The following is a 26,586-nucleotide window of genomic DNA, read 5'->3' on the forward strand; positions in this document are numbered from 1 at the left end:
TATCCTAGATGTTTTTATTAATTATTCCCACCTTGACAAGAAACAGACCAACTGTGAGGGCTAACATCTTACCAACATAATCTTAAAAATACTATCTTCAGATAGGGATTTTCAAAATAAAGCAAAATAAAGTTAACAAAGTTCAATAAAAATAAAGTTAAGTTAATAAAGTCAAAATACAGTTTTATTTGGTGGCTACTATGCCCTGCAGTGCACAGGAAAGCTGTGGTAGATGCCTACCGAAGAGCCTCAGTGTCCTGACAGGAGTGGTCCTTTTCTAGTTATTTAAGGGCTCTCCACTGTTCTTTTGAATGGACAGTATTGCTGCAACAGTCATACTGCTCTTACAGCACACTAACCTTCATAAATCAGAACAACAAGCAAAATGAAGCAACTCAGCTTCAAGCTTCTGGCTGGGAACGTAATAAGCTACAGCTCGTTACATAATGCAGTGAGGGAAAATACATTTATGTTCTCTTTATAATAAGCAGAGCTGCAGACAGCTTTCCTTTGTGATGATGGTGCCCCATTTTCTTTTAACACAGACGTCAGACCTTTGACAAAAACGTGTCTACTCTGCAGAGGCAACTGCCCTTGTAAATGCTCCTACTCCTCTGTAATGTAAAGTAGTTCAGGAGAGCATCTCCCAAGGACAGTAAGATGCACAGCCTTGCACTTGTAATGAAGTGCCAGAAAACAGGACTGCTGTATGTGCACGCTTACTGCAGACCAGCTGCCACAGATAATTTCTTTGAACGTCAAAGCTGGCAGAACAAGGGAAGAATCTTGACAGAGCAATACCAATAACAAGTGGAGTTACAAGGTGCTCTTATTATTTTACTTTCGGAGAGACTCCCTTCAAAAATCCAATTCAGAAAACTGTTTGCATTCACACTAGGAAAGCAGAAAATATATATCTCATTTCTTCACACATCAAGTCATGTTTAGAAAACCTATTCATAACTTCTATCAACACATTTGACAGACCACAAAGCAAGACTGACAGCAAGCATGTGGTGAGAATTGCAACAAAAGACACAGAAGATGCAATAACAAATCCCAACTCCTCATGTCTTATAAATCAAATTGCAATATATATCAATGAAGTCAAAGTAGTAAGCATCAGATTAGACTCTGTGGCTAAATTTATTCTTCACATTGACCTTCCATATAAAGCAAAGGAAATTTATGTGAGCAGAGACTGCAGGCCTAGGCACAAAAGGCCAATGACTTATGATACGAGCCCCTAGAAACTTTTGAAATTAACGTATATGTGGCCCTATTTTGCACCTGAAGAGAGAAAAAAAAGAGCGAAGCTTACAATGCCGGTTAAAGGAGCAACAGATGATTTAAGATCTTTCTTCAATGGCTTTAATAAGACTAAAAACTCTAGTACTGTGTTGGGGGAAAAAAAAAAAAGGGAATCTTTAAATGGTTTCCCCTATGAAAAACAAAATCTTTACAGTCACAGAGGCAAGTCAACAGGAGAGATTAAGAAAATAGAAAGACAAATAAAATAGGTTAAGCGTAAACATATTCAACATGAACCAACACTGAAATACGGATTTCATGTCTGAATGTAGAAAAAAACCCAAATCAGTGAAATCTGGTTTAGAGTACTATCAGCTATACTACTATGGAAATCAAAGACTACACATCAAAGAAAAATAAAATGAACCATATGTTTTACATGACAATACATATCTTTTATTCAATTGACACTCTGCATGTGGCTCCTATAAACTAGCTGTGTCCACTGGCTGCTATAAATTAATTCATAACATCAAGAAAAATAGGCACAGTCTAATCAACTTTTCCAAGAGTATTTACAATTTGTATTCTCAGTAGTCTTTTCCCTTCAACTTAGCTTCCTCTGAGTTCACAAGCTAAAAGTCAGAAGTAAAAGAAAATTCACCACAGCCTCGGATTTGTAAAGTGTGTCATCCTAATACAGAGGAGCATTTCAGAAGTGTAATCCATGTCCAAATCTAATTAAAGCAATATCAATAATACACTTAACACCAGGCTCTAGTTTTCTTTTAAGAGTAAATATCATATACTTACACGGAGACTATAAACTTTTCAAAAGTAAAAATACATTTTTGCCGAAGAATGCAAAACTACAATTGACCTTTACCTTAACATTGGGGTTTTTTAAGGCAAATCCTCTGTACCATCCTGTGAAGAAAGAACATTTTGCTTTTTAAAGTATGCAAATCATTTCCATATGTAAAACAGATTTCATCTTTCCCTTTTGGACAGATATGACAATTACACAGTGCTGTCAGACTGCACTCATTTAAAAGACTTTCCATACAATGAAAGGTATTTTGTTTAAACCAGCTCATATTCAGATGACTTAATTCACACCGTTTCAGGAATTACTATTTAACCTTGTATCCCCAAATGTTTCTAACAATGTAACCCAGGTATATTTTGCACTAGACACCACACCAGACAAAAGGGAAATGGTTTCATATTCACTGTAAACATTTACAAATCATTTTTGGACTTCATGTTCTAAATCTATCAACCGCATTACTACACCAAATTCATAATATACCTGACTCAAAAGAACAGACCCTATGCCTTCTGTAAGGAAATTTCTTACAAGGTTAACACTATATAATCCTGATATGAAACAAAAAAATACCTATATAATCCTAAATGATCAAAAAATCATATTGACAGACAAGCCTCAGGTAATGTATTAAGGAGGTAGATTATGAAAAAAATGCAACTATTTCTCAGAAGAGAGGCAGAAATCTTAAAGCAGTGTAAACATTCTCCTCTGCCTCTCTTCTGAGGTAGAGAATACTAATATGATTTTAGCAAATGACCGTTACTAGTGTAAGAGAAATAATAATTTCCCTTGGAAATACCAAGAAAGCAGAAGAATCACAATGAGAACTCCTTGCTGTTTTAACTGTTATCCTCTATGAATGTTTATTAAACAGAGAGATTAAATAAAAAGAATGAACTGCAAATTAATTATTATAGGGATTAGAGCTCACCGGAATTGTGAAAAAAATGAAGAGGACAGTATGTGTTATATTATTGACTTCAAAAATGTGTTAATTTAAGAAAATAAATGAACAGCAATGGATTCAAATCAACAGTATATGAAACTTCATTATCACTGGAATTCCAACCTGTGAACTCACCATCACACTTCTCTAATATTTGAACGGTGTCTCCAATCTCCAGTGATAGGCCATGTGGGACTGTCCCTCGAAAACCAGCTATTACTGAAAAAGATAGTAAGTTTCAATTATTTACAACATTAAAATATAAATTATTGTTCTTCTTGTTAACAAAAATAGTATATTAACAGAAGTTAAGTGTTAGAACAAACAGGCTTACTGAAATTTAATAAGCTCTAGAAAGAATCAGAGGTTAAGCCACTTTTATGAGCAGAAAATTTAAAATACAGGACTTGGAAAAAACCCGAAACACTTACAGACCTACTATACATGAATGGAAAGCTTGTACTGGAGAACACTGTTAGGTAGACCATAACTACCCTGAAGGACAGAAACTGTTTTATTCCAAATGCTCACTCTAACACATATCAGACCTCAGAATTTTGCAAGCTGAAAGTGCCAGTATTTTTGTTGCCATCTATACCACCCACACGCCACAAAAGGAAAACCTGATTTCATATTCATTTAATGGATGCTATAGACCCAACACTCCACATAATCCCAAATGTGAGGAAATGGTTAGGGGGTGGAGACCAGTAAAGCGTGCTGTTCACTGAAATACGTTAAGTGCACAGTCTCCCCTGCAGCCTCCCCGAAGCCAGTGAGCTCAGGCTGGGACAAGAGCTACAGAAATGGGCTTCCCTTGCTGGAAATAAAATATGCCTCAGAAACAAGACATCTACCAGAACAGTGATGTTCCCAAATACTGACAATGGTCAAATTTTAAGTCTTATATTGTTAGTGCTAAAAAAATACCCAGCTATTTTTTTCACTCAGAACCAAAATATAACACTCAAAAGCCACTCAAAACGCTCATTCCTACAAATGCTAAAAATCCATTAACATGCTAGAGAGCAATTCAGCCATTCAACCCTGTGCTTACTGTATTTGAAATTCTGAATTAAAATATTGCCTAACTCAGGTCATGAGACCAAGCAATAGTGATTTTGATTCTCCGTATTGTAATATTCTTTTGGAGCTTGATTTTGAAGTTGAAGAGGAAAACAGCCTTCTACCAATATCACCAGGGCACGGTGCACAAAATTACTTCGTGGCCTAAAAGCAGTCTTGCTGCTATCAAATATCTATCCATCTAGATAGGAAAATCCAAATCTCACAGCAAAGTAAAAAAATCACCAACTCAGAGGCATGAGAACAAATCTTCACACGTAAAAGCCAAAAGGAAACCCCATGGGTGTAGATATGCATATAAAGTAACTACTCTTCCACCAAAGGACCTGCAAGATTTTGAGTCACAACAATCCATTTTGGCAGCTCTTGCCTGCTGTCGGAGGTCTCTCCCACCACAGGCAGAGACTACGCTCAAACAGAATATAACCTGTCATCCACTGCCTGTGCTTGTCATATTGTTCGTCAAAGGCAGCAGGAGAGATTAGCTGTCAGCAACCACGAAAACTGAAAATTCATTTGTGAATCTTTGCCAGAAAGTTCCAGATTTTAAGAGTAAACCAACAGGATATGGTTTATACTATAGGATGGAATGTATAAAAATGTACAAAAAGTATATTTTTTGCCAGATCTTTCTTCAGAATCTGAAGGCTTCAAAACTCACTGAATTCAATCGTCACGTCAATCATCACTAAATCATCACTGTGCTTAACCCATGGTCTGTCTTTATCCTTTTGAAAAAAGCCTGTGAGATTATGTGCCTGGTCAGTCCCTAAGAGTTTGATATAATATGTGACCAGTATTTGTAGCATTGAGCTTTTTTTTTCCCCCGCAAGGCATGTCTACTGAATCAACCTCTATTCATTTTGGTGCTCCTCCTACTCTCCAAGGTATTTACACAGAACTAAAATACCCTGAGATAAGCATTATGAAATAAAACGAGCTACTTTGGTTCCCCCACCATGATCAAGTACACCATTTTTGAAGAGGATTAGTTGCAAGACAGCATTTGTACGTTGAAAAAGTTTGTCTAAGAGTTGAAAAATGAGAATTTTTCAATTAATTCTTATACAAAGATCTAAAAATTAAAACAGGTTATTAACTATGAACAGATTAAAATAAAAACAAAACTCCCTGAATATCAATACAATGTATATCCAAATTCTTCTGTGGCACTGGAATGACAGGAGTCATTCTGGTCACCTTTCTAGCTTGCAAGAAGTAAAACTGAATTATGAAGCTTGCCAAAACAGCACCTACAGCCACTGAAATAAAATTAAGGAATTAACGGAAGAAGCATGCAAAACCAAACCAAACCCTTGTGTGTTATTACACTTGTGAGATGTCTTACTTTTAAACTCCATAAGATAAAAAGAATGACAGTAATTTTCTCCTTAAGAGCCAATATATCCTGTCACATTGTTATGATCTGACTTTGCTGTGACATTCAGTTTTTATTACTTAGTTACTAGTTCTGTTAAAGATCTTTTCCCCCCCCCCTTTTTTTTTTAAGAGAAGTTTCAAAAAAAACTTTTAGGACAAAAAAAGATTGAAATCTGACACAGTGTAGAAAATAGCTAGAATTCATTTTAGAGCACGTATGGAAGAAAAAAATTATACCTTGAAATATCTTCTAGAAAGATGGCCTGCAGAGTACCAGAAGAAGAAAGAAACGAGGGCATCGCCTGTACCACTGAGCCAGCGCATTCACCCGACCCACTCGCAAAACTCTGGCTGGATTCTTGCAGAGGTCTTGCAGTGAGGTCAGGCTCAAAACAGGCAGCCTGTGGTCTTTAGCAATGCCACTCAAAACAAAAGAAAGTGCACCACAGAGCAGCAGAGAATTTAATGCAAAGCACAGGAATCCCCAGATAAACTTACCACACAAAAGTTTACGAGGCTAACTTTCTACTAATCAAGTCATGTTACAGAATTGGGACTGAGACAGAAGGTGGCTATTCATGTCTTTTTAGTTTATCTGTGGCATATATACAGAAGTAGACTACAGGGAGGATAACGATGAAGCCATGGAAGGAGGTAGTTACAGTTCCACCAGAGAAGATCCCAGGTTTCAGTGGTTCAGCTAGGACACAGGCTTCTTAACCAAGCCATGATATAAATTTGATGTACTGAACCTCTTGCCCTCTCTTCCAGCAACCACATTGTTCTGCAACACTTTCCAGATGCTCCTTAATTCTTTCCTAGTAGTAGTAAGTATATAATTAATCACTCTGCGGTGACCATGGCTTAAGGTGTTCTTAACCTAACTTGAGAGCAGTACACATTTATCATACTCATAGAACTGGATTTTTTACATATACAGCATTCACCGAGCCACGTGCATCAAATATACACCATTTTCATTCTCGTAACAACAGTAGCTGGTGTGATTATCACCTTCTCTCACTTCCATTGCAACTGGATAGCAGAGACCTTAGAAAAGGAGGATGGACAGCAGAAGAGAAATCCACGCTGAATATAGCTCACCTACCAATACCTGCAGCCTTTGCAGATGCGCTGTCCACATGCTTGTCCCCAGGAAGCTAAGTATCAAAAGCACTTACATCTAGATACCTTTTTTGTCACTGTAGTACCTAAAGGTCATATAAATGTCCTGTTTGTGTTTCAAGCACGGGCATAGTGATCGATGCCCTCTTCAATCACCTCTCAGCCACAGGAAAAATGTGGAACTCCACAATAAGAGTTTGTAGAAGGATATATTCTCCGAAGTGTTTTAGAAACTGAGTTCAAATACAGCAGCCAGCTGGCATTATTAAATATTTTCTTGCTGCCAAAGGGTACTCAGAGGATAAAAAAGCAAGATAACAACACAGGACACAAAAACCTAATCCATACAGAAGGTGAAATCATATGGTGAGAACTACAGTGACATGCAATATTAAAGCAGCTTTGGGTTTAATGCCAAGCTTAAAATTTTTAGAGTATCGCAGGTGCAGTGAATCCCAAGTTATGAAACAACCCATTTCCGTGAGAACTGGAGAAATAATCAGAAAGAAAAGAACCTTTATGAGATAACCGGTTAAGTTACCTGTCTGTGATTAACTGCTAAAATGAATCAAATGTGCTAATATTTCCTTAATATTCTTCTTCTACAGTTCAATAGAACAGAGTCAGTTCAATCAAGAATGTGACATAAGACCTTACAAAACATCCTTTCTATGTGTTTCACAAAGTTTTTCACTACAAGGACATGTGTGAGTAATTGGAAAGAGGTTTCCAATCCTTACCTTCATATCAGACCACCACTGCAATTACGAAAAAGAGGAAAGAGAAGGAATAAACTGATGGAGTCTTATGGTCAGCTTCTCAAAAGAAACTTCATCTTTCTGCTCTCATCCAAATCATCGCCTGTCTGTGCTCACTGTTGGACAGTTTTACATATGCAAGCGCCCAGCATATAAAAAGATCAATCCAAGCCCAAGGTCTTAATTAAAGCCTAAACTAAGTTTGTTGGTGCACAAACTCACCTTCTGCTCATCTAGAGCACAGACAGCATTGCTGTTCTAAAAAATAAAACAAGATTCTTTTTCTACTTGCAACTAGTGCATTCAAATCTTACATGTGAGTTAGCATTATACAGACACATTTGAGACTCACCAAGAGCATGCTGGGTTTCATGGCTGGCTTGACTTTTTGTTTACAAGATGAAAATGTCTCCCCACAAAGGGTGCAATGTGACATGGTGCTCAAGATGCCCCCCTGTCACAAGTTACAATTAAGCTCAACACTACGAAAGGAGACACACAGTACACTGCAGTTCCTGGCCGAGTAGCAGGACGTACACCCCCACATGTAAAGGAATCAATAGCAGTAGAAGCAACATCTACAGCAACTACTAATACCTCAAAAATGAGTATTTGTACCACAATAGCAGACTCAGGTTTCACATAACAAAAAACAGTCCTTCAACTGAATAAGGAGGAGAGGGGAAAGGATGTGGGGTAGAAAAATGTAAGTTACTTCAATAATTACTTGGCCATATTGTGCATGCTAAATCCTGGAGTAAAAAATAGACCCCAGTTCAATGCCCTAAGTCATGATGCCCCAAGTATCAGAGGTAGCATATGAACCACACAGAAATGTGGTAAAAACACACTGCAAAATAACAGATTTGGAGGGTGGGAACACTGTATCAGCAGGACTGGTTTTGATGGGGAGCAAGATACTCTGATAGAAAAGGAATTGTTTAGCTGGTAACAGGGGTGCGTGGCCCACTTCAAAGTTTTGCTTGGGGTTATATTCTTAAAATTTTTATGCCTGAAATAATGGGAGATCTGCACATAAGAACTAATGAGGCAGACATTGTTGTTCCTTTCCTCCTAACGGACAACCAGAAGCTATTATTGATTCCAGATATTATCTGCTATAATTGAAATCAGGTCCTCTCGGTAGCAAAAGCAATTTTTAAAGTTTTTATTCTGGACTTAAAGTGTCATTCTTTCACCAGACTGAGACTTTCAGGTACAACCATTTCAAGGGGTTTCTTTTCTATTCGGGAGTTGAAAAAATAATCAAAAAAGCTGTAATAAATGAAATCAGGGAGCTTCTAACATTATAAAGTTATTATATTAGTTAAAACAACCATCGACTGTTGCGTTTTTCCTTTATGATGGAAAATTGAGCTTGTTTTTATGCAGTTTTTTAGCTGATGAGTAATGATGTGTATATCTTACCTTTGGGGAAGGCTCTGATTCAGTGGTCTTTATTGCAGAAATGTAAAAAACTATCCTTTGATATGTACTTATGGACAGTAAATACAACAGACATCTGGCACTATAAGCAGCTGCAGAAAATGCAACATTAGAGAGACAGATGCAACATCATCAGGACAGCCATTTAAAAAAAAAAAAAAAAAATCAGACCAACTCTACCCAGCATACTGTTTGTAAACTCATGTCTGAAGCTACTGACCACTGGCAAGCAATGCAAGCATCCAGTGGTACAGCTCTCAGTATTTTTTGGCACAGGGATCTCCTGAGCCAGACGTGGTATTTCTCTGTTCAACAACCATTGATGGATTTTTCTTCTATGAATTTGCCTAAACCAGGCTTTACATGCACCATAATGTCAGTGTCCACAAACTCACAGTAAACTTTCCAGTTTAAATATGCTTCATGGAAAAAAGTCTTCCTTTTGTTTTACAGTGCCACTTAAAATTTCATTTTATGTCCCCTTGTTCTTGTGGGAAAGTTTGAATAAGTAATCTCTTGTCACCCTCTCTGCACCTTAGCTGTACCTTTTCCAGGATGAAGCTTTTTCTCCTCAAAAGAAGCTGAGGAATCTTTTTAGATTTCTAAACAGGCAGAATGTTCAGAAGCATAAACACACAGAGGCGTACAACTTTGCTAATGCAGAATGGCCAAAGCTTACTGTAAAAGGCCATCACGTGCACTGAGCTTTGCCTAGATATGAATTGATCTGGATGGAGTGGCATGATAGCATAGCTACATGCTCATGCTTCTAATACATGAGTTAATTCAGGCATCTGTTCAGTAATGCATTCTGCTGCCTACAGATACCCTAGGAGGCTTGCTACAAACCAAAAACAAGCTAATGAAGACAGTGACAGAAAAGCGAGGGGGGATCAATCTAATCTCCTTTCAATAAACACAATATATATGAATGTTAGTTTCAATAACAGAAGTGATCCTTAAATCTCCTACAGATTACTAAGTATAAACACTCTTAAATTTATATTGAAATGAAAGAATGCAAGTTCTCTTGCCTGTATATGTACACCACAATTAAAAGGATCAAACGCATAGCTCAGATGATGACAGTCCAGGACTTCTGAGCCACGCGTGACTTTTGAACATCTCAAGCACTGCTCACATGCAGCAGTTAATTGTTCTTAAGAGAAGAGTGCTTGCATGGAATTTTCCTAATAAGAACAGTTATTGAAGAGCTATTCATGAAAATACCTCAAGGTATTTTCATCAAAAAATCATCAAAAAAGTTTGTATCAATGTCCAAACTTTGGAAATACTATATAAAGTAGAATACTTACATACAACTATTCTTCACTTGTCTGAAAAACAAAACAAAACCATCTGGAATCTCTACTGCTAATAGCACCAGCTAACTATACAGATAAGGCAAATGCCAAGTCTGAAATACACAAAGGACACAGAGCTGCAGCAGACCGTATTCCCTCCTGTGCTGATCTCAACATTTGAATTCAGCAAGGTAATCACTTTCAAATCCCCGATTACAATGCTGCCAAAAACCATAGGACGATTCTAACATAGATAATCAGTTTAGTGTGACTGTCTGAACATTTGTCAAGCTCTCCTCATCCAGCATCTCAGCTACAGGCAGGAACTTTATTATCTCTTTGATAACAGCTTGATCGGTTCTCCCAATACCTGCAAGCATTTTTGCTAACTCTTTCCTTTGGGTACCCTAGCTATCAGGCACTGTATCTTAGAAAAGAGCACTAAAAGTAACAAGTGATGGCACCTATTTGCTGTTGAGAATGGCTGCCAATCTAGAACACCAAAACTGGAATAAGTCAGCATGTACCACCAGGGTCCCTGCCCTTGCAGGTCTGAGATTTCATTAATTGTTTTTCTTCTTCTATCAAATAGCTAGTTAAGCCCTTTATATTTCTTGAACTTCTGCTGCATCTTGTTATGTCTACAACTTGTCCCTGCTAAGAGCAATTTCTTGATTTGCATTAGTTCTGGAACCAGGAATTTAAAAGAAAATAAAACAAACAGGTCTTTACAAGTCTAGAAAATCTAGTACACCTTAGAGTCTATGAATAGATGATACCGCTCCTCCCTATGAATTTGATCAGGAGTCTCCTCTACAGAGAAGGAATGTCAAGATAAAACCTGTCAGAGGCATCACGGCAGAAGGCGAGGTGGACTCAGCACAATCAGGTATAGATTCCATGCATTCAATCAAATTATAATAAAGGAACTAGTCTACATGCAGTTCAACCAGCTGGTCTCACTTACAATTCTCTAATGTAGAGCTACAGATGCAGTATCGATGCACTAAGCCTGCCATCTTGAACAGTGAGTGTGGGTTAAGTGTCATCTTCCTTCATTACTTGGAAACAGCAACAGCTTAAAAATCCAGCTAGTACAAAGGAGTAAGTGGAAAAAAGTAGATTATGTTAAGATGACATTATCTATCAGAACAATGTTTTTTAGTTAAAAATAACTATGTTATTCACTATGACTTTTATTAAGACTAAGTATTTCCAAAGTTCTAAGCATTTTCAAACTTTGCTAAGTAATTGCCTTAATTTTTAATAGCATGGCCAAGGAAAAGAGTTATTGCTATTTAACTTTAACTTGAAAAAGTCTTCATGTTTTGTTCCTAGCCTTTGGGGAACCAAAGTTTCTGATTAAAATCAAATAAACCACCAGGGTTTTTTGTAACTTCCTCTAAGTGTCAGGTATGGTAAAGAAGGGAGGTTAATGTATTCACAGCACAAGTGCATCATCTGAGGCCCATCGAAGCCAACAAAGCCCTGTAATCGCAGATACCAGATCTCAAAACTCCTCAGTGCATTTTGGACCTCCTTAAAGCACGAGGTGGTGCCCACCAAAACCTCCAAAAAGTTAAATTTAAGAGACACAAAGTTCTACATGATTTCAAATCCAGATCCGTGCTGGTACTTTTGTATATGCCGGAAGGTTCGCTGGCTACCTGTCATATCCCTACAAAGCCAGCAGAAATTGAACGGGAAAATTAAATGCCTCACATAATTATAGACACAGGAGATATCTCCCAGAAAACACTTAACTTTTTTCAGAATAATACAAAGACGATTATTTTAAAGTAGGCCTTGAATAGATGAGTACGTCCTTACAATTTCAAGCTGACTTAATGCGAGAACACTGGGTATGGTCCAAAGTCTAATGACCACACATTTCCCCATTCTCCTTTTTCCTCCCCAAAAAGCATTATAACACAACATGCTGCTCCGAACTTGGGGGACATAATTTCACAGCCTTTAACAAACTGCAAGTAGCACCATGCAAACCCAAGCTCAGAAGAGCTGTAGTCCTGTGAACTGCAAAGAAAACAAGACCACTGTGCAAGCTGCAGCATTACTCTTCACGAACTATCAGAGTCACCCAAGGGGAACACAGTTAGACAACAGTACAGTAGCTGAGAAACTCCATGTGTTTGGTATCAAAGAGTTTGGCAAATGAGACTGCTTTCCCCTTAATGTTTCACTGTTTACTCCCATTCCAGTAATAAATAGCATTCAAGGAAGCCGAAAAAAGCAGAGCATAAGTTTTGTTCACTAATACAAAAGAGACAGAGCACCCATCTTCCACAGTAAAATTTTTCTAACAGACAGGGCCATCAAATGACCTTTATAGATGAAACACTGTCCAGTTTTCTTCTATTTCCTTTGGAAGAGCCGGGTTTAACTCTGTACTTGACCTGCCATCAGTGGAAGACAATAAAAAAACATCACTGGAAAACCAGTTGAACTCACACACAGACAAAAAAATCCACACGTCCTGCAGTTTTCAATGCCATTACTTTTCAGCTTGTCTGGTATCATTATATTTCAGATGTGTTTTAGTCTCCTGGTAATCTGTATTTCTCTGACATTCAACCATTTCATTATAAATTTATTTTAAGTATTTTCATTTTACCACTAAGAGTTCTGTTTATTTTGACTTTAACCTACCTGCAATGTTCTCTCTAGCATTTTATAACTCAAGAAATTATTCTGCTTTTGTAAGCTATGAGCCTTAACAACGTTGCTACTTACAATGTGTATTTATTAAATGTCAATTTTTTGCTGCACATGAAAAATTACTGGAATATGGTTTTAATTGTGAGTAGTCACTTCTTCAGTAATGAAAGAAAAACCCTACCAACTTATGCAATAAGCAAATTGTGCAATTTAGCCAATATTAAAAATAAACTGTAACTGTGAGCTTCTGTAGCCTGTCCCACAGGTCAGCCAATTCTCTGTAGATACAAACTCAGTATCAGAAAACCTCTTGAAAGACAGGACAGTTTGGCAGGTGTGAAATTAAGTGCAACTAAGGAAGACAATGATTACAAATCACTTACAAGTACCCTGGCACATGTTTTTTATCTTAAATGAGGCAGAACTTTCTTGATCTAGTACAATTGAGAGGCGTTCCAAATACACTGGAATACAGCTATCAGGACTAGTAAAGCAAAACTACTTTCTCCTGTGAAAATCCTCAGAGACCGCTGAATGCAAGTTTAAACATCCCACTCTGGCTTTAAGCTGGTTTATTAGGTTTAATGGTTGGAAATAACTACTGCACTTTTCAGTCTGATTTCAATAGTTGAGCCAGCAGAATTCAGTGCATTTAGCCCTGCAGAGTTTCATCACTAATCCATAATCTCTGTAAAGTTAAAACTTCAGGGATATTTAATGTAATCCCACAAGTATCTTAAAATATATGACCAAACAGAAATGTAACAAGTGCATACACTTTTCTCCTAATCAAAGCTCTGAAAAATAAATAAAAAAAAAAAACCAACCCTGCCTGGATGCATACTTTTAACAGTATCTCTGTGGTGTTACGGTGCACTTTCAGTAGTGCAACTGTAAGATCCTCTTGAAAAATCAGAACCTTCACATTCTGCTCATGCTTACTTAAGAACAGTGCCTGTTACTCCAAAATCAAGGGTGAAGAGATTTACGTTCAGTTGGCGGCTGTTTATAAAAGAGCACAAGAGCATGAGAAAAATCTATCTGAAAAGTATATGCAACCAATTAGGATAATGAAGATTGCTGATGAGGGGGCGATTGTTCTGTTTGATGTGATGGGGGGAAGGAAGTGTATGAGCAAACGGTCCTCTCGAAATATTTATATTATGATTCATTGCTGCATCTGAACATTTATCTTTTTATGTACGAGTACTTCAAGGGACAAGATGATTCTTCTGGTTTTCAACACCTTGGGAGAGTCACTAAAAATAACTGCCATTGTAACAGTTCTCTCCTTACCCCTTCCTCTATATCTGGCACAGAAGCCTAGGAATACGTTTGGGATACCACAGGTCCAGGAAAGCATGGAAAACAGTGATATACTTCTAAGAAATTAGTACCGGGAGACACATTCTCAACCTGCACCATGAAATACTTCCTGAGCAAAACTAGTCAAGGTCTTGACAAGCAACTGCGCAGTGCCAGGCAAACCAGACACAAGTACTTCTTTTCTTTTAGTATTAAGGAGTTTCTCCATCCTTCTCCAGATGAAAGAACCTACGGGACTCTCTCCTGAAACTCTTAAAAAAACCACAAGAAGTAAAAACTATTTTGTAAATAAGAAACATGAGCAGAGACAGGTAAAAAGACTTGTGTCAGCCCAGTGTCTGCCAGCAGGTTAGGAACAAAGCTGAAATAAACTGACTCAAATCAAGCAGATTTGCAATCTATCCACTTGGCCACTGTCCACGCCATTAAGCCACATTATGTACTTGTTTTGCACTGAACCGAGGTACAAAACTCACAGACTTAAAGGAAAAGAAGCTGCCAAACTTCACTTGAAAGGGGCATGGACGAGGCAGGGAATGAAGGGAAATGAAAGTCAAGGCAAAACCAGTAGCAAAGAAGAGCAGAGCCTCCTCCCAGGAGGCTGCTGCCCTGGAAGGGACCGCTCCCAGGGAGGGACAGCACACAAACAGCAACTCCAGGGCTAGACTTGGCCACAGTGCCACAATTCATCAAGACAGCCATCACGTCACATCACACACAGCTGACATAATTATTAAGCTATTGTAAAATAATTCATTTTCTTAAATACTGGGGGGGGTTCCCTACAATTAGTAGCCTCCTGGGGATCCAGATAGAATAACAAAGGCCTCATGGGATTTATCCAGAATCTGACATAAGGAGAGGACAAAGTTGTGTTTTCCTCCCATGCTTGAAAAGCCCTTCTGAAACAAGAATACGAAACTCGAGCAGAAGACCCCTTGTAGAAGAGATTCTACAAATAAGTAAATTTTATGGAAATGAACACTTACTAAGTGATAAACCATGATGATCACACCTTTGGCTGTTATGCATGTGGTTAAACAAATTATTTGGTCAGGTAGTGGAGTGTGAATGAATTTTTTTCCATTGCACAGCCATTAAAAATTTTATTTTTAACATCTGCCTTCAGAAATTCGTTCCCAATTTATTGGGCTTTTTGCTTTTTGTTTGAACACCCTTAGAAAGGACATATTAATTCAGAAACTAATTGGCAGGAATAAATAACCCAGACCTTACCATTGTCGATTATAAAAAACAAAACAGTAATTACATATGTGACTGTACCATAAAACATCTTGTCAGTGTTCTGCAGTTAATGCACAAAATTGCACTGTCCACAGAGAAAGTAAAGACAGATTGTTGCAAATTACCCTGGGAATTCCCTATATGAGGTTTTCCTCTCTGCTATGAGCCCTAACATCTCAGAAAGCAATTTATTCCTTAAATAAATGTTAATAAAAATCATTTACCACAATTAAATACCCAGTTTTCTTCTTTCAAAGACCAAGTTGCAGGTGTACAGTGCTGCAGGAAGAAAGCAGCATTGTCCAACAGCAATGACAGTGCTCAGGAATCCACTAGGAAAAAAACCAAGCGAAGAAACCACGATTCCCACCAACCTAGCCTAAGAATAAATTTCTTTCAGAGTCTGGCAGTAACATTACCCACAGAATCAGAAGCAAGCTACACCAAGCCGATAAGTTAGAGTTTTTACCTGCATCAAGAGGACCATCTCTACCCTATCCCACGCTCTCTCTCAAAGGTCAATGCTTCAGATAACGGCTGTAGCTGCCACCATGACAACAAACAAGCAAACAAAAACCCTACAGTTAAGAGATAAGCAAGACACTGCTTAATCAGAGTCAGCTTGTGGCAAGTGGCACAAGAAAACCAATGCATAGTATGTTCAAAGCTCCGAAGCGTATATAAAACCAATTGCTGCAGTACTCAGAAGTTCTGCCACTACAAAATCCATGGTGAAGCCCTGACTTGCACAAAATTCTCTTCCACATTTTTTGAATAAATGGAACAAGAAGAACCAGAACAGGTTCTGATTAGAGAAAGACAGGAAGGCTTATCAGGGGCGTGCATCATCTTCTACTGCAGTAAAGAACTGAGCTTGGAAAAGAGATCTAACTGACAAGATATTACAGGGTATGCAAATCACAAATGATAGGGGAAAATGAACATGGCATTATTATCCCCTTCTCAAAGCATAACAACTTCATGGAATGAATGGTCTGGCAGCAGGTTTGAAATGAACCAAATAATGTTTTCACAAAGGCACAATCAAGTTACAGAACATCATTGTCACAGAACTCTGTGAAGGTCAAAAATAGGAGAAGTTTTAAAAAGGGGTTACAGATATAGGAGGACTTACATACAACAGTTCTAATGCACCCTTTGGCTTTGGAAGTCTCTAAAAACTATGGTTAAATCTATACTTTCCTTATTCCTTACACACTTTCCCAAGAGAGGATTAATGGACAGGTAAGAGACATCTGTGGCTTGATCCAGCTTGACAGTTGTTCAGTTCCTATACTCCACCAAGCAGTTTCTGATATCAACTTCAGCTTAAGTAGCGATATGCAGGTGTTGAAAATTAGTAAATTAGACAATCAGCAGACTGCAAGGATGTTTTTAAAATCGAGCAAAACAAGCCCTTAGGACTGATAAGATGAACATCATGTGGCATGTCTACTATATGGAGATTTCTTCTTTTTAAACGAAAGATTTTCAAAACCACTGGAAAAGATCAGCTGCTGAGAGGCAGGCCAAATGCTGAATCTGAAGATGGCTAAGCACAAACATACTTTTAAAAACAACAGTAACTTTCCTTAGACATATCTGGCTTTAAAACAACTGTATGATGTAGTACTTCTGCATTATTCCCTTCCCCTCTCTCAAAAAATCATTTGCCTGAGACCTCTGAATTTAAGTAGTTGAAATACCAACTCAAATATAGAATCACTGGGAACACCACACATGAATAAACACTGTTTTGGATTTGATTCAGCAGCAGCTTTTGATCCATATCATAATCCTACTCACTAATTAAAGCTATTACAGGTGTGTAAATAATTGATAACACACCTAGCCTGTAATGGCTTTATTCTTCCTAACAGTGAATTGAAGAGACCAAATCAAAGAAAAATGACATTTTATGGAGTAGGAAAGTATTTGCAACCTAATACAGTTAAACTTGGGGAGGAAAAGGAAAGTAAGAGGCACACCAAGGCTTGCAACATTGCTTCTTTAAACAAGTTAAATATAGTATATTCAACTCACTTAATAAAAAATATGCAGTTAATAAACTCTAAAATTACCATCCCAATTAAAAGGAATCCCTTTTCCACTTCACTAGGATTATCTGAAAGGTCAGCCAACAATCACTGCTGGGCTTGCACTGAAATTCATTAGTTCCAACCAGCAGCAATGTTAATGGATATGATAATTACACTCATTGGTGGTTTGGTTACTTGTGCCAGAAAGAGATAACATTATGTGACTAACATAATCCTACCTAATCCTTGAAGGCTTGCATGTAAACCAATGAAGTGTCACAGAAAGGAAATTATATATGAGTAAAATCAGTGAAGTAAAGTGTTATGCCTTTTCATACTTGTTTTCTAAACCGTATGGAAATTAGACGATTTTATGCTTTCAGTCTCCAAAAGAACTGCAGATGTCAAGCGAGCCGAAACAGAATATTCTTGCTCAAGTACATCTTGTGGAATTGGCAGCCTTTATATTTCAGCTGGATTAGACATGAGAAGAGACAAACTATAAATTTTATTTGGGAATACCCCTACCAACACTTCACCTTTTCTGAAAAAAGTTGGTGTACTGATTTCATCTGCCCTCTTGTTTTTATTTTACTGTTTCAATTCCTTCCCCTCCTTTTTTCTTTTTAAGGCCCGAAACAACCACCAACATTGGCACATAGCAAGCAACAACCAGTAAAAGGAGCGATCAAACAGTGATGGATGAATTAGAATTAAAAGTTAAGCTGAAGAGATCTTTCATTTGTGCCTTTGTAAAAGCAGCACAGTAGTACCTAGGACACAGAAAGGGCCTAACGGTAAGTGTGGAGATTGGTCTCCATTACAAATACTAAACTGATTAATGGAATTACTGTAATGTAGGGCAAGTACATGCCGAATCAAGACTAAAATATCATCTTAATGATTCAACCTTGCAACTTGCTTTGCCCAGGTAGGCTTTTGAGCTATGAATGTACTCCATCAGGACTAGGGATTTACATAAAATATTCAGAGTTGACCTGGTTTCATCAATGTTAGCCCTATTTAAAACTTGTACAGCTAGGACTGGGAAGTGGAATTAGGTGACAGGACAACGGTGTTCTGGCTTTTATGTTTTAGGGTAGGGTTTTTTCCCTTTAATAATTATTAAAGTATATTTAATTTATTCCAAAATTACTGAAAAAAGAAAAGGTCTCTGGTTTTAGTAACACAAAAGCTAACCAAAGTATAGTAGAGAAAAAATGGGGCACTTCAGATAGATGTATTTTATCTCATGCCTCCTGAATTTAGGGTAGTACTGAAGGAGAAAGATTCTTTCCAGTTTTGACTCCTCCCTTATTAAAAAAAAAATCCTTCCATCTTTGGAAGCATAACTTTTGCAATTTAGAACTTCATACTTAATTCCTTTTTTTTCCCCAACTATAAAATTATTAATGCACAGGAAATGATAATTTACACTTTTCAAAACTATGGATTATTCATAAACTACAACACAGGACCCATGTAGAATTACATATGCTGACTTCTAGTGAAGTAGCTTGAAGTAGCAGCACAAGTGGCAAAACAGGCACTACTAGAATCATAGAATCACTTAGGTTGGAAAGAACCCTTAAGATCATCGAGTTCAACCGTAAAATATACTACACTATACCCATATATACTCTACTATACTATACCTGTTTCTCAGCAGACTAACTCATGCCTACTCACCACACAAAGGTATCTAAGCTTAATTTTGGTATCCAACAGAGGTCTTTCAGAGTCACTTTGGTACCTCTGCAAGACACTACATTCTGTCATATAGCCACGAATACCCAAATGTCAGAGTGGCTATCGTTCATGTATGTGGGTTTTGCTGTTCTCTTATTTCTAGTATAACTAAGATGGGAAAAGCAAAGACACTACCAGACTTTGTCATAGCTGTGGTGACAAAAAGAATACTCTGGCAACGACTTACAAAATTTTGGCGCAGAACAAGTGTTTCCAGTTGGGTTTGCCCTGGAATTCATAACATAAAGCTCACTGCCGCAACAGCCCATGTGAACCTGTAGCTGCAATATTTTGCTTAACTCAGAAACTTAAAACCATGAAAACCAGACAGTATTCTCTTAGATGACAGAAAACCAAAACAAACAAAAAACCCAAAAAACCTCATCAACAACCCACAAACAAAAAAACCCAACAAACAAACAAAGAAAAACCAAGAATTAGTAGAGGAAAATGAATCAAGGACTTAATCAAAGGCTTACGATGAGAAACTGTGTATTATTCCAGTAAAACAAAAGTGGTAATGTAAACACAAGTGCTAAAACTACTGTGGCCTGCAACATAGAATTCACTGGAATTCTTAATCTCATCATAAGACTCTAAAGTAGGTCACAGCAAGCTTAACAAAATTTGACAGAAAGCAAAGACTAAGGGGTAATAGTATGCAAATCACCTTCCTTGCAAAGTTGATACTTCTTCCCCCCGCCCTTGATTTTGACCAAGCCTCAACTACAAAGGGATCCATTGTCTCTGCAAACAGAGGAGTATTTATGTACACACCTTTAAAAATAAGTATTAATGAAAAACCATGTGCTTTTAGACCGCTTCTAATTGATCTAGAATTCTTTCAGTATTTATTTTTTCTCAAGTAGTGATTTACAGCTGCTCAGTATTATCTTAAATGCTGTGATTAGAAGGTATTAAAGAGACTGGATACATTATATAGAAATCCTAGTTCAAAATATACATATAACTATAAACAACTGGGTTTTTTAAATTATACTCTCAGAACTCAGGCTTAATGGAGAATTTAATCTAACTTTTGCACAGAAGTATTTTAGAACACATTTCAATTAAATTATGTACTTGTGAAAGGTAAAGAGGAAAATACCACAGTTATTTCTTTGCGAGCAACATTTGTAAGTAAGATTTATGTAACCACATTTATCTTAATGTTCAGCACATCCTGAAAATTACGTTTATTGGTAAAACAAAGAAAAAATGACCCAAGAATGAAAAAAGTCTGCAAAGTGCCTGGCTTCCTTACATTACAAATTGTAATCATGACTTTCAGTACTTAATATGCTTAACACTTAACACTTAGTAAGTTAAATAATTAAGTTAAATTTGTGTCTTCCCTATATTCAATGAGTTAACTTGTACATTTAGGATATTAGAACTTCAAAACAGTTTTGTTTTGTCCAAGGAAAGGCCAACACTTGAGGATAAAATTCTTCATTATAAGTAAAATTCTTGTAAGCGGCTCCCAAATCACATTCTTAAATCTGAAAGGTATATTCTGATAGACAGTTATTGTATCTAAAGACTTTGTTTCCAGCTCCATGTTTCCGATTTCACCCTAGGAATAGGGCATTGCACTCACATCACCAGTTAAAAGCGAGATGCTACTGCCCCAACACTGCACTCAACATAGCATGTTAATCTTATTCTAGGTTATTATACCCAGGAAACAATCTAGCTAACTCCTGCCAAGCAGCTTTTATTTTTTTCTTTTATTTCTTTACACCCTTTTTTTAAAAACAACATTTTCAGACTTCAGTACTGTACACTTGCGGGGCTTTGATACAAAAAGGAAAAACAAAAATGGTTATGGTAGGGAAAATTATACTGGATATAATACAGTGACTAGGTGAAACTATGCATCTTAAAATTTGTGTTTTGTTCGCTATATTTTAAGAGCCACAGTACTAGACTCACCTTTATTGTCAATATACAGTCATGTTTTCAGATGTCTGCTATGTAATCAAGGTAGCAGTATGTAAGGGAATCTTCCAAACCCAAATCTTCCTTAAGGTGCCAGAACAGAACTTCCTAACACTGTTTAATGAGGCTTTAAATATTCAGTAAATCAAGTGGAACAGTTTAGAGTATCTGTCTATCCATGCCCAGGCTATATTACGAGTGCTTTCTCCATTGCTAAGAGGTCAGTGACGTGTGTTAGCCAGCTGGCCTTTGGGTGGGGAACAGGAATCAAGGATCATTAAACTTTAATGACTTCTATCTGTGGAAACCAGACCAAGTTTGTTGTAAAGGGAAAAAACTCCAAGACAGAATAATTTTTGTCAATTATTAATGCAGATTCTTGCAAATCTTGGTCTCAGGTGTGTGGAGATGGAGAGATTTGGAAGAAGCAGCAAAAGGAAGTGGAAGAACTGAGGAAGTTGCAGAAAGGTTCTGCAGGAGAGAGAAAGATGGGAGCTCATTCCCATACCAGGGAACTCCTAGGAGGAGGACAAAGGGATTGTGTCAACGATTCAAAGTTGATGCAATGTGAGGTAGGGGGAAATATAAGAATGAGCCTTGCAAAGACTCCAATGTAAGCAAAAGAAAGCAGGCACCAGAGAAGTCAGGAAACTGAGGCAGGGAGGAAATGTAAAAACTTTTTATCCATGAGGAATGGAGCAATTAGGTGGAGAAATCTTTCAGAAACATACATATTCTTAAATGTTTTTAATATCCTTTTAATATGACATTTACCTAGACAGGTAACTGTAAACATTCAGTGCCAACAAGGTCAGAACAGCATCTTTTCAGGACAGAGTTCTCCTGAGATTGCAAGTGGCCCCGCCAAATCAGAGATGGCTCCAGGACCCCGCTTTCATGAAAGGATAGCATACAGATAACCCTTCACTAGGCATGTGCAGCTGAAACACAAGATGAGTCTACCATAACCTAAGAAACTCTAAGGCACACTGTCATACTGAAGTGACACCCAATAATGCTAACACAAGCCTAGCAGGTCTCACACAGCTGGATTTTGATATTTATCCAGAGAGAAGGTTAACTGCTGGCATAAAGGAAAATACAAAGAACTTTAAATCTTAAAAGAAAGGAGAGGTGCTGAATTCGGAGATGCTGAAAAGAAGTATTCGGTTGTTGGCTTCTCAGACCTCTTTCTTCAAAGGACATCAGCGAGTGTTAATGTTGGGGTTTTTTATGATGCGGTCATTTGTCCTCAGAGAATGGGACTAAGACCAGAAGAGTCATTCCAGGTAAGCCATTAAACAACTAGCTGATTGCTATGACTTCTGGATTACATTGACCATTTCAAAGGTGAATGCCCTTTCTGACCAGCCATCAGCATCCTTTCCTATTTTAGAGCATTATTTATGTCTCCTATTTAGGCACAGGCCAAAAAAAGACAGTCAGTATTTCATATTTGACAGTTAAGGACTTCAGTATGAAGTGACTTGATACTAATTACTGCGTATGAAAGCCTCATTGTTGTGATTTATCAGGACAAAAGCACTGCAATAAACAAAAAATTGGTGATGGAGGGACACCACAAATGTTCGCAACTGCTGACAGTCAATGAACTGGCTAGTTTACAGTTTTACAAAGCCAAAATTTAATAGGAAACAACACAGTAGCCTACAGGATCTGTATTTACACAAATAGATGAATTAAGAAGATTAATTAACATTCTGATGTGTCAGAGAAAGTAAAGTGTCAGGACAAGTGCAGGGTAGAACAAAAAATTTTAAAAGATAAGAATTAATGTTTCTAGAAAAAACTAATTAGCAGCCAATTTATCAGATTGCAACTACCAACCAATTTAACATCCTGAGGGGGATTCTGACAAGCTAGAAGGGGAAAATTAAAGAAATCCTCTGAAACAGATCTAGGGCAGTATTCTAGGTCAGTATGCCGAGAGAAGCAGCACTGCAGAGGGCTGGGCAGCAGTGGCACTGCAGTCTCACAGCTGCCAATGGGTGTTGCTATGGGCACAAATCCCACAAAGGAAACAAGATAGGAAACCAGCTCTTTCAGCACACTGACCTCAGTGGCAGAACAACCCATCCTGTCTTCTGGGATTCACTCAAGCTGACCACGAGGCATTAGATTCCCCTGTAGACTCATTTTCCCAACCACGGCTGTAATACAAGTGATATTTTGGAGGAAAACTTACATAATCACAGAGATACTGTGATAAACATGGACTTCTGTTCCTCAACTTGAAGAAAAGTTGTAGCTGAGATTCTCTTCCCCATGAGCAGAAAAGTGCTTGTTAACTTCTGTGAAGTACTGTTTTTTTAGCACATCACCGCCAATAGCCCAGAAGTGGGACAAAGCTCCACTTTGATTACTTGAGCCCACCACGACGAACCTCCTGCTCTCATCCTCAGCAGTTATCAGGCTCCTCTGTCCTACTCTAACACTACTAGTGGGACTTGGCCATCTTCCTTCAGGATAGGTAATTACAAAAACAAGGCAAGTCAAGTATTCCAGAAAGACAGCCAAGGTAACTGTAGTGTAACTGGCTGTTACATAGTTTTAGGATACACAGAGGGAAAAAAAAACCTAACAAAAAAACCCAGCAACCAGCACAACTCCCCCCTGCCCCCCAAGATTTGCATTAGTATCTCAGTCCCAAAGGATGACAATGTGTTTCTTCAATTACCTCCCCCATACCCTTTTCTAAGCATGTGTTAAATAAGTTTGTCACGTTACACTATATTTTAAACTCCAGATGACTGAACCAATTATGCTGCCATAAATATAACTGTCAAAGTTAGCTAGACAATCCCAAACTGTTTTTTTCCAAACTAAAAAATTGCAACTTGCCCTAGGGATCAGGCTAGACATGCCAGAGTAAATTACAAATAACTGTAGCCCAGAACAAACATTCCAGCAACATCCAAACTAGCAATTACAAAATAATTAACTACTTCATCTTAAGGGACAAACATCAACTAGTATCTACAAAGGTATTTATTACTGCAACAAGCCTTCAGTTAAGAGAAGCCCAAAGAAATGGTTCTAATGTCTAGAAGACACTAGTCAACAGCACAATATGCATAGCACAGGAGTTGAAAGAGCATTTGGTTTTGTTTATAAAAATATATCTGAACAGCTTTAAAAGTTCAGGAAGGAAAAAGAGGAATCTGAATCAATCTCAGAAGTGGCTGCTCATTCACTTAAATGGAGTTCAAAGTGTTTGCTTATCCAGAAATCCAGTGTTTGAACAGCTAGTCAAAAACATGAGTCTCTAAAATCACAATTTTTTTCATTCATCTGACGGATCCGCAACAAAGCATCATTCTTAGTTACTATACCGGGAACAAACAAAAGGCATGGTCACTACTGGTAGAATTCATGCCGACAGTCAAAGCAGCCTATGTGAGATCAAACTACTAAAAGCAGCAAACGAATAAAGCATTCAATATTTTTAAATTAGTTTACTAGTATTTTTTGCTACAAAAACTATCACTTACATATACATAATGTCTGTGGCTACAGTTTTTCACCCAGCTGTATTACTGTTGAACAAACCTCAAACATTCTAGGAGTTGGCCAACTAATTTAAAGTAAGAGACATAAACATGAGGATATCATAGACAGAACAAGTGATTTTGCTTCCTAATTTTCAGCTTTGGCATATTTGCCAGTCTCTCCATTTAATTTTGATACCACACCCAGGACCAATCTTCCAAGTCTGGAGACCTAAGTGAAAGATGGAAAGCGAGCCTACACACAAATAAAGAGAAGTTTGAAAATTACTTGCTTATATCTTTCAACAGAAACATGAGTGGATTATATATTTTGTATTTCACGGCGTATAAATAATACGCATTAAACATAAGAATGCAGGTGCACATCTCTTCACCCTTGTGCTTGAAGATGGGAGCCTGAATATAGTACATGGGCCATTCCCTCTAAAAGGCCCAACTGCATTACCCACTGGCTGTCTGCGCACTCGGCATTGCAGTCACTGGTGCTCACCTGCTGCAGAAGCAAAGCTCCCATAAAATGCAACTTTAAAAACTTCTTTTCATTCTTCCCTGCTAAATTGACCAGGGTATTCATGGCAAGTTCCTACTTCAAATACCTTACATAGCCTGTAGTTACTAGTAAACTGAGGTGTACCTATTGAGGTAACAATCCATTTAATGCTCTTGGGACCAAAGAAATGGGGAATTCCTCACTTAATAACTACCTTATTCACGAAACACAAAGTTCCTCCACTGCATAACAAAGGACTAAGAAATCATAGATGGATAGAAACCTGAACTATTTCACTGTATCATTCTTCTCAGGTCTCAAAATCCCCCAACTTCCCCGAGAAAACAGACAGAAATTTGAGGTCTGGCAAGAGAACAACATTAAGAGCCACTAAGAAACATCATAGTTGCTTAAAAATAGGCAACTATGATGTATCCTATAAACCACACAATTCATTATACACGCTATACATCTCCATTATAGCAAGACCTACACAAACACCTAGTACAAAAACCTGTCAAACATACCTATCGAACATACCTTCAGTCAAGAGAAAAAAACTGGGAGGTACAAAGCAGCGTTCAACAAGTGGAGGACCAGTCTGTGCAATTAATATTAACAATTGACAAAGGAACAAAAGCAGACATTGCGTATCCAAAAACCAAAAGTACAGGGAAATACAAAGGTACTTTCTTCACTTAAAATTTATTAAAGGCTTCTGCAAAACAGCAATGAGGATAAGCATATTAACTCAAGCCTCAGAAACCACTGCACATACAGAACAATCTGTTACAAAACTAGAAATACAGAGCAACAAATGTTTATCTGCAGCTTAAACATATAAGTATTGGCCTAGAACAAAAGATTTCTTTTTTAAACAGCTTGACAACACCTCTGTGATCTATTATTAACTATGTCTTGCGTTGATAAGGACAGAGTTGCATGCATGTTTTCCACTTACCACTCGCTTTCTGATGGTAAGTTTTCCCTATTCTAGAGGTCAGTACTTTTTACTTCTTAAGTCTGTTGAACCTTGTTCCCTTCTGTATGCACTTCTAATCCCGTAACATTATCCCCGAGATGTTTTGAGCATAAATTTTGTTGTGAAAATTGTGAGAAAAGGACCAATATAAGTATTTCATATGCTAAGCATCAATAAAGCTGAAGATATCTGCCTCCTACTCCACTACAAAGCTGCTCAGGTGACTGGTGAAATTCAAAATGTTCCAAGTTACTTCCAAAACTGTCTTTATATCAAGGAAAAGTTTTATTTTCTTTTTTTCGCTTCTAATGAGTAAGCAAGACATCCAAATGCACCGAAACTAGATATTATTAAGAAATGGTAGCATTTATACAGTTTCAAATTGAGGATAACATGCATTTTTGCAAACATTTGGGCAATCACATGGTATGTTCCCTTGAATGAGAGTAAGTACCCTTCTCTTCACACAGAAAACAAGAA

At 37.6% G+C, this 26,586-nt stretch overlaps 1 protein-coding gene across 1 annotated transcript in view; it reads right to left on the minus strand.

Moving 5' to 3' along the window:
* The window catches only part of DOCK4 (dedicator of cytokinesis 4), a 252,421-nt gene that overhangs the window by 161,148 nt on the left and 64,687 nt on the right, over nt 1-26,586 (minus strand). Inside the window, exons 2-3 of the mRNA XM_050897081.1 lie at nt 3,165-3,248; nt 2,138-2,178 (exon numbers count right to left, since the gene is read on the minus strand). Coding sequence (XP_050753038.1) covers nt 2,138-2,178; nt 3,165-3,248 — 125 coding nt within the window. The remainder of the gene's footprint in view (nt 1-2,137; nt 2,179-3,164; nt 3,249-26,586) is intronic.

Source organism: Gymnogyps californianus, chromosome 1 (assembly GCF_018139145.2).
Source record: "Gymnogyps californianus isolate 813 chromosome 1, ASM1813914v2, whole genome shotgun sequence".
NCBI classification, from domain to species: Eukaryota; Metazoa; Chordata; class Aves; order Accipitriformes; family Cathartidae; genus Gymnogyps; species Gymnogyps californianus.